Below are 15,327 nucleotides of genomic sequence, written 5' to 3'. Positions count from 1 at the left end.
ATTAACGAGTTTAGATCAGGATTGGAAAGCGTTAAAGCATGAACAGGGACTAATCCACCTGTTAAAGCATGAACGGGTTCAGATCAAGATTTGAAAGCGTTAAAGCATGAACGGGGACAAATCCACCCGTTAAAGCATGAATGGGGATGTCATGTATGTGGCAGTGGATTTTTCCCTGTCAGCACAGTACTGTGGTTTAGTCTGATCAGGCGTATTATGTATGAGTCACTTGCTTTGAAACATGCCTCTACACAAAATGATGAAATTTATGTATGTTCATGTATGTACAAGTATGCAAGCACTTTAAAGAAAAGTTTCATGTTATGGCACGTCTATGTATGTATGTACTTATGTTCAAGTTTATTTATGCAAGTTCAAGTTCCAGTATGTACGTTCTATTTTAAAGCTGCATGTGATCTTATTACGTAGTACTCGTTAATTTCAGTTTATAAATGTTGAGTCTTTAGACTTACTAGACTTGATCGATGCAGGTGAGGATGCATTTGAGGAGACGAGAGGTGGGGACCAAGGAGTTGGCTTGGACTGAGCAGGTGGCTAGACCCAAGGACCGCCAAGTTTTAAGTTTTTATGAATGTTCAAAAATACTCTGATTTCATGTTATCGATTATGAGTTTTAAACAAGTGCTTTTAGTAAACTTCATTTAAGATCTTTTGTTGCAACATTATTTGGTGATAAATAGTTTTGTTTATCAAATTTTGAAGGTTCGCCTTTTATTAAAGAAAATTTTTAATTTTTCCGCAAATTTTAAATAGTTCAAATTACGGTTAGTTACACGAGAGGTGAGGACCAGTGAGCTGGCTTGGACTGAGCAGGAGGCTTAACTCGAGGACCGCCCATGTTTTTAAGTTTTTATGCAATGCTTCAACTACTCTGATTTTACGTTTTGTTTTATGATGTTTAAACAATAATTTTTCTTTAGCAAACTTTATATGTGATCTATATTATTGCAAATACTTTTGGTTGGACAGTTTATTTATGATCACTATTTTAAAGTTTATTTTATATTTAAGAAAATTTTTATTTTTCCGCAAATTTCAAGTAGTTCAAAATACGGTACGTTACATTTACAATGTCGTGGCGAAATCATTTATCTGTTATACTCGATCAAATCAAGCTAACCGGACCAAATTACCTAGACTTGCTGAGGAATTTAAAAATTGTTTTAAATTATGAGAAAATAGCATATGTGTTCACAAAAGCGCCTCCGAAAACGGCTGCTACCAATGCCCCTACTGAGGAATTGGATAAACTTGAGAAATGGTTATACCATGATTTGCAAGCTAAGAGCTATATGCTGGCTTCTATATCAGATGAGTTACAAATGAGGTTTCAGGATGCTGTAAATGCTACCGGCATTTACGGTCACATGCAAGAGTTGCGTGGTGAACAAACACATCCATTAAGAAATGTTACTGTCAAGGAGCTCATGAAGTCACGCCTGCGATATGGGGCCTCAGTCCATGGGCATGGTGTGAGGATGATTGGGCTCATCAAGAAACTAGTGGGCATGGACCTTGTTATTCCAAATGAATTATTCAAGAACATTCTACTATTGTCATTACCGTCGTTGTTTGATGGGTTTTTGGTAAACTTCAATATGAACAAGCTGGAGGGCAGTCTTGAAGAGCTGGTCAACTTGCTTACTGGCTATGAAGGCACCATCAAAAGGGAAAATCTTGTTTTCCTATTAAGCTCTTCATTTGGGACGAAGAAAGACCCAAAAGGAAAGTGAAAGAAACGTTCTGCTCCTTCCGAAAAAATCAAACCAAATAAGAGACAAGCTCCAAACACTTTTAAAGGGCTCAAAAAGCCCGATAAAGTTGAAGATGTTTGATTCCACTGTAAGAATTCTGGACATTGGAAGCACAATTGTAAGGAATATCTAGCACAAAAGAGTTCTGGCAATGATATGCTTTATTTTGAATTAAATATCTCAGTCAATTCAATGTCTTGGATATTAGATGCTAGATGTGGATCTAATCTATGCAATGATTTGTAGGTGATAACAAGAAATAAAAGATTAAGGAATTGTAAGACTTTCCTAAGGATGGAAATGGATTAAAACTTGTTGCGAGGGCCGTGGGAGACATTTACTTAGTATTAAACAAAAGTTTTAAGTTATTTTAAGATATGTTTTATATGTTTCTGACTTAGTTAAAAAACATCGTTTCTATTTTTATGCTTAATAAAGATGAATTTTTTCTTATTTGCTAAAGGTGTTTGCAATATTCACAAGAATGACTGCTTAATTAGAACATGTGAATTATAAAACGATCTCTATAACTTAAAAATAAAAGATATTCTAATTAATGACGTCGAAGTAAACACGATATCAAAAATAAACAAAAGAAAACAAAATGGTCTAAATCAAGTACACTTATGTAACGCTAGGCTAGGACATATTTCTTAAAGAAATATGCACAAGCTAGTGGGAAAGGGCATGTTTGTGTTAGAGTAAGTGCCCGACAAGCCAACTTGTGGCTTGGGATTTTATTGACTTTAATGTAAAATAATCTTTATTTTAATAATATTTTACGATTTCATTCAATTATGACATTATACTTTATCTGTATGCCCATGCAAACTACATAAATAAAGTCCTTAAATATACAATAGGTACCATGAGGTCTGCTCCGCAACATAAGATCGTGAAACTCATTAGGAAGTATACTGTATATTCTAAACAGGTTCCTAGTCGAATCAGCCGTCTAAAACAAGGATAAAGGTCGCTCGAGACTAGCATCCATGTTTCATAAGAAAGGGCATGGAGATGTCTATTCACATAGGTGGGTGATTATATGATGATGAACTGAACAACCCTCCCTCGAACTGTCCAAGTGGTTCTCACTTATCGAGTGAAATAGTCCACGGTTATGGATGTACACTATTAGTCTTTTGACCCGGGACAATGTAGGAGCTATACGTACTAGTATGCACTTTGATCCGTTTACCGACTCTATCGAGGGTCATCAGGTAGCGAGGTTGGGTGTAGTTTTGAAATACGTAGGAGAAAATACATTGTAGAATGTGATTCACAGTTTACCTATGGGTAAAGATATCCTACGTGGTCTGATGAGCAATAGTGCAAGGAGTCTGTGGCAAGAGTAAGATATGTGCAGTTTGGAAAGGTGTTTCCTCAGTTGCGCGTACCATGACACTATTATTCAAAGATAAATTACATCATTATTGAATTCATATCTAACTCTCAATATACCAATGGTTGCAGATTCAATTAATATATATGTGTTGAAGGGATCGTACTGTACGCTAACCATGATTAAAAGTTCTTGCAGGAACTATCAGTTATACCTAAGGGATCATGATTTGATGCTACTAAACGCTCTTACCATGATCCGATGGGTGCAATCAGAAATGAGTTCTGACATTCTTGATCAATGATTTGAGGAAAGTAATGGGGTGAAATAGGGTAAATTCGAATAAGAATAAAAGTTTTCTTGAATCAGGTGGAGATGTGAATCCACTGCTAGCTGTATTTCTGAACTATTGAGAGTCACACAAGTATCAGATTCTATGTTCCCGTTGAGATAGTCAAATTTCAATGAGTTGGAATTTGGCGACCTTTGTTTGATAGAGATCAAAGAGGAAGCTTATAAAGGAGTTTATGAGTTGATTCCATAGGATGGAAGAAATGGAAGTTAGTTTAATTGCTAAATAAGGAAGAAGAGTGGAACTGTCTTTGTTTTGAAGGAGTTCACTAAAATTGGCAGCTGCCCAATATGGTAAGTGAAAATTTTGACCTTCGAAATTTCTGATTTTCATTATATGAACAAGAATTGTATCCTTGATACGTCGGTGCTCTTGAATCTTCGATCGGAGCTATAATGAGTTCTAAATAATTTATTTAGTAAGTTTGGAATTTACTAATTAAATGGTGGTAATAGTAGTGGTGACTACTAACATGTAAATATATTATTATAAATATATCACGTGTTATCAAAAGTTGACAAACACATAATATAATAAATAATAATATTAGGTTTTATATATAATGAAATTAGAGTCCTAGTAGGATAAGGACTTAGAGTCCTTGTGGGAGAGGGACTCCTAATAAAATTAGGAGTCTCACTCTATATATACACCATTAGGACTCATAAAATCATGGCGCAAATTTTTCACACTGTTTGCACACAAAAGCAAACAAAACTCTCCTCTCTTATGCTTCATAGCTCTCGGCCACCTTGTGCACAACCAAGGAAAATTTCGGCCAAGTGCTCCCTTCCATCGTCGCGCCTCCGTCGCAGTACCGTCTCCGGATTTTGGAAATTTGGAGTCCCAGTCTCAACGTACAAATCGGTTGTGATTACTAGTGAAATCCAAGAGAGGAGGATAACTTCTGATCGTAGACCTAATTAGACGATAAAGTTTGAAGAGCCGTTCGTAGAGAATACAAGAAGGGCTATATCCACTTAAAATCCGGTATAGTTTGGAGTCCACCGTTTTATACGCAAGGTATGATTCTAAATGCCCTATGAATGGTTAGTTAAATACATGATGCCCTAGAAAAGTCTTGAATGTCAAGACACACAAATTTTAAACTTCCGCTGCATCTTGGGTGGGAGAACTTGATGTCCCAATAGTTTGACATGTTAGAGATTAACTCTCTTGAAACATAAGAGTTATATCTGAAAGGAAATATGACCAAAGACCATTTCCTAGGGAAAGTGTGACATGCACAAATACATGTAGGTGTGTGTTTTCGGCTAAGTGTTAGCAAAAAATATGATCAATCCTACTTCATGACCTTTACTGATGAATTCTAAAGGTATGAGTATGTGTATTTAGTGAAATACAAGTCTGAACCCATTGAAAAGTTCAAATAATTCATAGGTGAAGTCGAGAAAAAAAATTAAGAAAGAGTTTTAAAACACTTCTATCTGATCGAGGTGGAGAAATACGTAAGTACTAAATTTCAAGACTACCTTGAGAAAATGAAATTCTCACAGTGGACCTAAAACGTCTACTACTAAAAAATACTGCAAATTTTTTTTTTTAAGCTAAATCTACAAATACCCATTTTTATTTCAAAAATAATTCTATAAGCATGCATGTAATATCTTCCTTCAGTCACATGATTTAAAAAAAAAAGTATTCAACTACTGGGTACAAAAATTTCAACTTAAAAGAACCCAATAAAACAACATGCAAATCATGTCACACCATAAACATATAAATAAAAAAATATAAGAAAATATCCATGATCTCTGCTCCCTCAAAAACATGATGTGCGGAAAATATAGTCCTCGAATTAGTGGGCACACATCCAGCCCCACCTACTCAGTCTTCGGCGCCTCCAATCTCCTCAAAAATATGCTCACCTGCATCATTCACGCATAGTGAGTCTAAAGACTCAACACACCAAAATCGTTATAACAAATACATGTACATAATATGCAGCAGTGAAAAGTGTTGTACTTAAAATAAACTTCATGATCTTAAAAGCGTGAAAATAAACTTAACAATAACATAAATGTGTCAAAACATGCATTAACATATCAACATCTACGTATTCATTTTCTTTATTTGAATTACATTCATTAGCTGTGACTTTCGTATCATCGTATTAGTCGATGGATCTATCTACGTAAGACTGCGGTACCCGACGGCGGGGCATCAACGACAGTATTACACATCCACTGAGCCTTAGCCTTACATGTCATCGTATTATTATATCATCTTATTTAGTCACAACCAACTCCCCTCCTTCAAAATATGTCATCATATTCATTACTTATAAAAATCATGCATATACGTAAATTTTCTTAAAATCAAGCATGCAATGTATTTTCATATTTTCATAAAAAATCATATGTGTCATATCATAGACATTTAAAACATGCCAAGTTGTGATCAGGGATCCGCCAGGACTGCTAACTCGACCCAGGTGCAGAATGACCATTTTGCCCCTTGAAACTCTAATTGACCATTTTACCCCTGGACCTCTAAATTTCGACCCGAAGCCAACCAAAATCCTAAGAACACTTCAAAACATATTTATAAATGTTTCCTAGGCATAACCTCGAGCATGTCCCATAACTTAAACGATTCGCTTTAAAACTTGGATCGGGGTCCCGGTTTTAACCTGAATCAAACCGAAACTTAACCAAACTTATCCCAATTTAAACCATGACTCAAACCTACATGACCAACCCCTAAACCACTTGTTTCAGACACCTTAGGACCTACAAACAACGCCTGAAAGTTGCTGGAATTTTTCTGCGCACCTACCACGAAGCCCTAGAATTACCCTAGCCATAAATTTTCGACCCTAGCCCAAACCGACTAGGACTAGCCCCGAGCCAACCCTTTCTACCAGCCCGGAGACAACCCTTCCTAGACCACCTCTGGACCCTCCTGGACCGAATTGACCTTAGCCCTCATCCCCATTCACGCTGTGAAGCACTACCAAACATGAGCCAACCGAAAAGCCCTAACCGAGGCTACCTCCAACGCCACTCTCTCGACCGGCTCCAAGACCAACACAGCTAAGGTTGGAGCCATTCTAGGCCATGGCTTAGACCCACCAGGGTCTGTTCCAAGGCTCAAAACAGCCCCTGCACCTCCGGCTCGCTCAATCTCTTGATCTAGTCATACCCGAACCAACCACCAAGGAAGCTAGCGTTCGGCCTTCACCAACCCTCGACTACCTTGCGACTCTACACCTTGACACCATGACTCCCAACGTTTTCAACATTTAAACATGTAGCCGTGGCAGCCCCTTACATAAAAGCCATGAAAAATTGTGAGTTGCAAGCAAGAACATGCATATTTCATGATAACCAATGCATAAACGATCAACGAAAGAATTTAAATGTTTTTCATGCAAACACACACGTATTAGCATATATTAGCTTGAATGATGAGAAAAAGAAGGATTATTCGAGCTAAAATAACCCACATATCATGCAATAAACATGCATTAAACTCGTAAATATAATTAAACACATAATTTAAATAAAAACCGTAGATTGTATGCAGACATGTTACGTAGCTCGAATTTCCTAGACCTTACAATTCCCCCTCCCTAAATAGAATTTTGTCCACGAAATTTAAAACATACCAAATAACTTCGGGTAGAGACTCCTCATCTCGGTCTCTGTCTCCCAAGTAGCTTCCTCCTCGGAATGATTCAGCCATTTGACTTTGACCATGTGGATCACCTTATTCCGGAGTCTCCTCTCCTGCCTATCTAATATCTCAGTGGGTCTCTCCTCGAAAGACAGGTTTGGCTATGGTAGCTTATAATTCAGTACGTGCAAAGGGTTCGATATGTACTTCCGCAGCATCAAGACGTGGAATACATTATGAACTTTCGCAAAATTCGACGGTAATGCAACTCTGTATGCGATTGTCCCAACTCTCTCCAAGATCTCCAACAGTCCTATGAATCTAGGGCTGAGCTTTCCTTTCTTTCCAATCCTCATCACACCCTTCATCGGTGCGACTTTAACAAATACATGATCCCCAACTGCAAGTTCAAGAAACCTACGCCGATGATCTGCATAACTCTTCTGTCGGCTCTGAGCGGTCTTCATCCTATCTCGGATCTTGACCGCTAACTCTGCAGTCTGACTGACAATATCTGGCCCCAACTCTGCCCTCTCTCCTACCTCGTTCCCATAGACTGGTGACCTACATTTCCTTATGTACAATGCTTCATATGGATCCATATCGATAGATGTCTGATAACTGTTGTTGTACGTGAACTGCACGAGAGGTAGCTTCGGCTCCCACCTGCCATGGAGGTCGATCATGCAAGCTCTGAGTAGTTATTCCAATATCTGAATCACCCTTTCTGATTGACTGTGGGTCTGAGGATGGAAGACAGTACTGAATCATAGCTTAGTACCCAATGCTAGGAGCATAGCCTTACAGAATGCAGACGTGAACCTTGGTTTCCTATCTGACACGATGGACATTTCAATCCCGTGTAGTCTTAATATCTCTCTGATGTATAGTATTACGTACTGAGTCATGGTGAAAGTCTTCTTGATCGGTAAAATGCCGATAAAATATCACCTAAATGGCATTATATCCTCCTGTCGTCCTCGGAAGCCCTATCACGAAATCCATGGTAATATTCTCCCATTTTCACTCGGGAATAGGGAGTGGTCTCAGCTTCCATGCAGGTCTCTGATGCTCTGTCTTGACCTGATAACACGTCAAAAACTCGGAGACAAAACACATAATATCTCTCTTCATGCCCGGCCACCAATACAGAGTCTCTAGATCCTTATACATCTTCGTACTCCCTGGATAGATGGAGTACTGGGTGTTGTGGGCCTCACTCATGATATCTACTCTCAGGGAATCATTGCTAGGAACCCACTGTCGGTCACGATATCGGACCATGCCGTCCTCAACTGTATACAACCTCGTGCCATTCGACTCATCTCTCCGTCTCCACTTCTGTAACTATTCGTCCAAATCCTGGCCCGCTCGACTCATGTCCATCAGTGTTGACTGTACTGTCACGGTAGAGACTAGGGGCATTTCCCCTAGCATAAACTAGGAGCTCAAACCTCTGAATCTCTGACTGCAGTGGTCTCTGTACCGACAACTGAGTGATCACTACATTCTTCCTACTCAAGGCATCTGCAACCACATTAGCCTTACACGGATGGTAGCTAGTGTCACAGTCGTAATCCTTCACTAGCTCTAGCCACATCCGCTGTCTTGTGTTCAGCTATTTTTGTGTGAAGAAGTACTTCAGCTTCTTGTGATTAGTGAAAATCCTGCACTTCCCCCCATACAGATAATGCCTCCATATCTTCAGGGCGAATACTACTGCTGGTAGCTAGAGGTCATGAGTTAGATAATTCTTCTCATGGTCCTTCAAATATCTGGACGTGTAGGATATAACTCTGTCATGCTGTATCAAAACCGCGCCCAAACCGAGTTTTGAGGCATATGTAAATGCACAAACTCTCCTTGCCCTGATGACATAGCTAGAACTGGAGCTGAATTCAATGCCTGCTTCAGCCTGTCAAAACTCTCCTGGCACTCTGACTCCCCGATGAATTTGTCATTTTTCTCCGTCAAGGCGGTCATAGGCACCTCAATAAAAGAGAATCCCTGAATGTAACTTTCTGTAATACCCAGCTAGACCCAAGTAGCTGCGGATATCCGTCACACTCTTCGGCACTGGCCTGTCTCTGACTGCCTCAACTTTGCTGGGATCAACCCCACTCCATCTCGGGATATGATGTTGCCCACGAATGACACTCTATCTGGCCAGAACTCGCACTTACTGAACCTGGCATACAGCCGTCTGTCCTGTAAAGTCTGCAGTACGGTCTTCAGATGCTGACTGTACTACTCCCTGCTCTTCGAATAAATTAGTATGTCATCTATGAAAACTATGACGAACTGGTCTAAATAAGGCTGAAACACGCAATTCATGAGATCTATGAAGATCACTGGTACGCTCGTCAGTCTAAAGGGCATCACCATAAACTCATAGTGCCCATAATGCATCTTGAAAGTCGTCTTATGCACGTTATACTCTCTTACCTTTAGCTGGTGGTATCCTGATCATAGATCTATCTTTGATAATACTGAGGCTCCCTAAAGCTGATCAAATAGATCCTCGATCTTGGGCAGTGGATACTTATTCTGAACTGTGACTCGGTTCAGCTCCATGTAGTCAATGCAAAACCGCATGCTGCCGTCCTTCTTCTTAACAAACAGTACCGGTGTGCGCCATGGAGAAAAGCTCAGGCGAATGAAACCCTTATATTGCAAATCATGTATCTGATCTTCCAGCTCTTTCATCTTTGTAGGAACTAGATGATAATGTGCCTGAGAACGGCACTGTACCTGACAACTGTTCAATAGCAAAGTCCACCTCTCTGTCTGGTTGAATGCCTGACATGTCGTACAGAAGAACACTGGGAAAATCCCTGACCACCTTGAAGTCTTCTAGTCTCTGACTGACTGGCTCGATCATTGTCACAATACTCACCAAAAATTCTTGGCATCCTCTCCTCGTGAGCTCCTCGCACAGATGCAAGAAATGATGTGCGGCATCTGCTGGTGTTTGGCTGCCTCAAAAATAAATGGCTGACCCCTGTGTGGTCGGACAGATACTGACCTCCGTCGAAAATATATAGCAGCTCCATTCAAAGAAAGCCAGTCCATACTGAGAATAATATCAAACTCCGGTAACGGTAGCACAATCAGGTCTGCTTGCATCGCATTTTTTCCGTAACCGAAACTCCAATCTCTTCACTATCTGAGACGTAATCATCTTGTCTCCTGATGGAATCGAAACTCTGGATCTCAAATCCATAGTTGGTATGACACCTAGTCGCTTTATAGATGACTCGGATATAAACGAGTGTGTAGCTCCGGAATCTAGCAATGCATATGTTGTTACACCTGCAATATATATTCTTCCTACAACAAAACATACCATAAAATCTGATCGTGTTGAATCTTAAGGAAATTTCTATCAGTAATAATCCCAAAATCCTCGAAAAATCACTGATTTAACTCTAGTATTTCATCCAAAATTTCGAGATTGAGCCCCAAAGATTCAAAAATTGCAATTTGACCCCTAAAGTTTCGAAATTTTTACCGTTTGGCCCTTAAACTTTTCGAAAATTTTAAGCTAGTCCTCATAAATTTCGATTTTAGTCCATTTAAACCTTAAAATTATCAAAAATCATTACCTTGGTGTCAAAAATTTCGAAAAGGCTGAACAATCCCTCTACTTTTGAATTTTGCAATTAGGTCCCTGTATTTTATGTTATTGCATTTTTGGTCCTTAAAGCTCTTAATTTTGTCAATTCAACACTGAAGTCCACCTATTAGAACATGCAACCTAACTTATTGTAGGTTCTCAACTCCCCAAAAATAATTCTCATAACCAAAACCAATAATAATCCAACAAACAGCAAAAAATATCATGCAATCACCGCAAAAATTCAGAATTTCAAACGTAAGGGTTACCGGTGATAAGTTCCTCGGGCCACCAGCTGGTTTATGGCCCTCTTCCTTGCGTACGAAGTACCTGAAAGTTCCCCACATACATCTGTCGTAGTGTAACTTGTTTCATTGTTTGCATGGTTGTCCGTCCTCCGGATTAGGAGCACCTGGTGCCTGTGGTGGCCTCTGCTGTCCGGGCCTCTTGAACTGACACTGGGGCCTCTGCTGCCCCTGATGCCTTAGTGGCCCAGTGAACTGTCTCTTCTGTGGCTGCGAGCTAGACTGGGCCTGATGCCTCTTCCGCTGCATCTCCATGTCAATGTCCCTCAAGGCCTGCGCCGCCTGAAGTGCACAAGTGGTGGCCTCATCATAGCTACCCAACCTCATCAACATAACATACCGGCGCAAGGTGGGTCAGAGGCCATCCATAAAGTGCATCAACTTCTGAGCGGAATCCCTCGCAATAAGGAGCACAAAGTGACAGCCTCTGTCGAACTTTCTAATGAACTCTGCCATCGACAAGTCCCCCTGTCGGAGACTCATGAAAACTCTCGTCAGGCGTCCCCTGAAATCCGTTGGAAAATACTTGTTGTAGAAGATATCCTTGAACTGACTCCAAGTAAGGGTAGCCAAGTCCACCCTGTGAGCAGCTCCCTCCCACCATAGAGATGCGTTGAAACGTCTACTAAATTTTTATTTTTTTTTAAAAAAGCTAAATTTTGGAAAAAAAACATTTACTAGCATGCAAGTAAGGACTGCTGTAAAACATACATTTTAAAATAATGGGACTACAATACTGATTAAAAACTGCAGTTAAAAATTATTCCAAAACATAAAACCCTAGACGTTTGAGCATCGTGATTTAAAAGTCAAACATGCAAAAATCCTGATAACCATCAACATATAAAAACGACAGAATATTAAAATATCCATAATGTCTCCTGACTCGTAAACATGATGTGCGGAATAATAAGGTCCTCGGGTTAGCGTGCGCAAATCCAAACCCACCTACTCAGTCCTCGACACCCTTAGTCACCTCATCAATATGCTCACCTACATCATTAACACCTAGTTAGTCTAAAAACTCAACACACCATAAACGTTATAACAAGTACATATACATAACAAGCAACAGTGGAAAGTGTTGTAATCAATATACATTTCATGATCTTAAAAGCGTAAACATAAACGTACCATCAACATAAACATGTCAAAAACATGTCTCCACATATCATCATATACGTGTTCATTTCTTTTAATTGAATTTAGTTCATTAGTTTTGACTTTCGTATCAGCTTTATCGTATCAGCTCTATTCAATGGATCCATCTAAGTATAACCGCGGTACCCGGCGGCGAGGACATAATCGACAGTATTACCCATCCACTGAGCCTTGGCCTTACATGTCGTCAAATTCGTATTAGTCACAACCAACTTCCATCCTTATAAACATATCATCATATTCATCACGTATAAAAATCATGCACATACGTAATTTTCCTTAAAATCAAGCATGCAACGTATTATTCATATTTACACAAAAATTCGTATTCATGATATCATATACATTAAAAACTTGTAATTTTTTTATCAGGGTGTTGCAAGGACTGCTAACTCGACCCGGGTGCAAAATGACCATTTTGCCCCTGGAAATCCTAAATGACTGTCTTACCCTTGGACCTCAAAATTTCAACCCAAAGCCCATCAAACTCCTTGAAATACCTCAAAACATATTTATAAATGTTTTTTATACGTAAACTCGAGCCCGTTTTATAACTTATGCGATTTGTTATAAAACTTAGACCGGAGTCTTGGTTTTAACCCGAATCAACCCGAAACTTAACCAACATTCCCCAAATTTAAACCATGAATTATTCACACACTAACAGCCCCTAAACAACAAAATCCCAATCATTTAAAACCCTGTAAACTCATATGCACATTGCATGAAGTGATTGGAGTTAAGTTGTTCGAACCCTAGTCGCAACCACACCACAAAGTCTCGTCCCTAGGCTAAACCAGCTTGGACCAGCCTTGAGCCCACTCCTCCTAGCCCACCTTTGGAACCTCTTGGACTGACCTAGCCTTAGCCCCCAACCCCATGCACGCTGCCAAAACACAAGCGCCCATAAACACCAAAGCCGAACCCAAATCGTCAAATTGAACTCGATCTTTTCCTAGCTTGATACCAGTGTGCACGAGCTGCCCTAGTCCATGACGCAAACCCACCAGGGTCTACTTCACGTCCATGAAGTGACCCTTAGACCGTTGCCCTCACTGTAACCATCGATCGAGCCTCCAACCTAACTCGAACACAAGAAAGCCTATCAGTTTCCTCCTAAGCTCGACCCTTTCGTGATTCCAGCACCATGACACCATGACTCCCATCGTTTTCAATCTTTAAACACCCAACCGTGGCATCCCATTACATAAAAGCCATGAAAACGTGAGTTCCAACAAGATAGAATGTATATTTCATGTCAATCCTTTGCAAAAACGTAACATCATGCTTGAACAAATAATTTCTCAAGCAAACGCACACACAACAGAAAACATTAGCATGAATTATGAGCAAAATAAGATTTATGGCGTGCATTTGAATTTAACCGCTCGAAAACTTTGATATCTTCGCGTAGGACGAGCACTGGAGAGACGAGGAGGGAATTTTCTTTCAAACCCTGAAGAACTCTCGAGTTGGATGATGTAAAATCGAAGGGAGGCTGCTGCTGATGAGAGGGAGGGGCGGCCTTGTGTAGTGTGTAGGGTTAGGGTTTGACAAAAGTGTTTAAGTAAATAATATAATACACTAATGGGCCAATAATGAAAATTACAGGAGTTAAAAAAAGTCTTTAGGCCCATTATGCAATAAAATAAGCCTTTCAAGCCCAATAACACTCTTGAAAAATATTATGTTTTGGTAAGTCTTTGAAAATATTGCCCGAACCCTCAAAAAGTCCTTTGAATCGTTAAAATTTGCGTACCGGTAAAAAATATGACCCGGCGAGTAAAAATACCTAACCATGGCCCATTTTTAAAAAATATTACTTAAATACACCATATATTAAATAATTAAAAATAATTATTTAATAAAAATATTTTCCTGATCATCCCCCGTCTCCGTTCCTCGTTCGAGCGCGAAATACAATTTCAAGCTCTAATGCATGAAACTTTAAGTAAGACATTAAATGACATACATAACCATGCAATAATCATGCCTTTAAAGATTTAAAATAATTAAACACATATTTTAGTAAAAACCCTAGATTGCATGCTGTTAGTTACATAGTTCGGATTTTCTAGACCTTACATGCGTCATCCCTTAGCATGTAAGTGGCGCACATGAACCTGTTGCCATCCCTCATCAACAAGTATTGAAAATGTAGCTCCAAAGACTGTATCAACCCTCTGCCAAGAACGGATCAGTAGTACCCCCCAAACTCCTTCGGGTTGAGCCGTCTAAACTGCTTATAGATGTTTGTCTGGGGTCTCGGAGCGTGTTGTGCCTGCTCCATCAATCTAGCAATACCCTCCAAGACTCGGGTAGCTGCATCTCCTGGCGGTGGTGGCAGCGGTGGAAGTCCTCTATCGCCTCCAGTAGTATCGTCCTGTCTTTAAGTGTTGAGGGCGCGTCCGGGAGGCATAGTATCTGAATATAGTCCAAATTCTAAACGTAACCCATCATGTAATTTAATCTAGTTTTAAAAGCATTTAATCCTTAAATCATGTGAATAGCTAAACGTATACAGTAAATTGTTGTAAATGATATATCATGTAAACATGCATGTGATAGCATTAAAAATATTTAAAACATTTAAACTTACGGACTTGAGGCTTGAAGAATGAGCTGCAGAAGCTGGCGGTGGCACAACTCTATACAGGATCCTTGCTTTGATAAAAACTAAAACGTCTACAACTAAAAATACTGCTAAAAAATTTTATTTTTATTTTTTTAAGCTAAATCTCGAAATACCAATTTTTTTTTTCAAAAATATAATTTTTATAAGCATGCATGCAATATCTTCCTTCAGTCACATGATTTAAAAATAAAAATGTATTCAACTACTGGGTACAATAATTTCAACTTAAAAGAACCCAATCAAACAACATGCAAGTCATGTCACACCATATAAATAAATAAATGTAAGAAAATATCCATGATCTATCCTTCTTCAAAAACATGATGTGCGGAAAATATAGTCCTCGGGTTAGCGTGCACACATTCAGCCCCGCCTACTCAGTCTTCAGCGCCTCCAATCTCCTCATCAATATGCTCACCTACATCATTCACACCTACTGAGTCTAAAAACTCAACACACCAAAATCATTATAATAAATACATGTACATAACATGCAGCAGTG

The 15,327-nt window shown here is 39.4% G+C and overlaps 1 protein-coding gene across 1 annotated transcript; it reads left to right on the top strand.

Moving 5' to 3' along the window:
* The first annotated feature begins 1,091 nt into the window (after positions 1-1,091).
* On the top strand, positions 1,092-1,754 carry LOC142520311 (uncharacterized). The gene has a single exon (XM_075623313.1). It carries the CDS (start codon positions 1,092-1,094, stop codon positions 1,752-1,754), a length of 663 nt encoding a protein of 220 aa, XP_075479428.1.
* The last annotated feature ends 13,573 nt before the right edge of the window (positions 1,755-15,327 follow it).

Source organism: Primulina tabacum, chromosome 12 (assembly GCF_025594145.1).
Source record: "Primulina tabacum isolate GXHZ01 chromosome 12, ASM2559414v2, whole genome shotgun sequence".
In the NCBI taxonomy this organism is placed as follows: domain Eukaryota; kingdom Viridiplantae; phylum Streptophyta; class Magnoliopsida; order Lamiales; family Gesneriaceae; genus Primulina; species Primulina tabacum.
The sequence above is the reverse complement of the archived record's forward strand: the minus strand, read 5'-3'. Positions and strand labels throughout refer to the sequence as shown.

Bases quoted from the DNA above. Each gene is read 5' to 3' on its own strand.
- LOC142520311 (XM_075623313.1), top strand. From the start codon at position 1,092: ATGTCGTGGCGAAATCATTTATCTGTTATACTCGATCAAATCAAGCTA.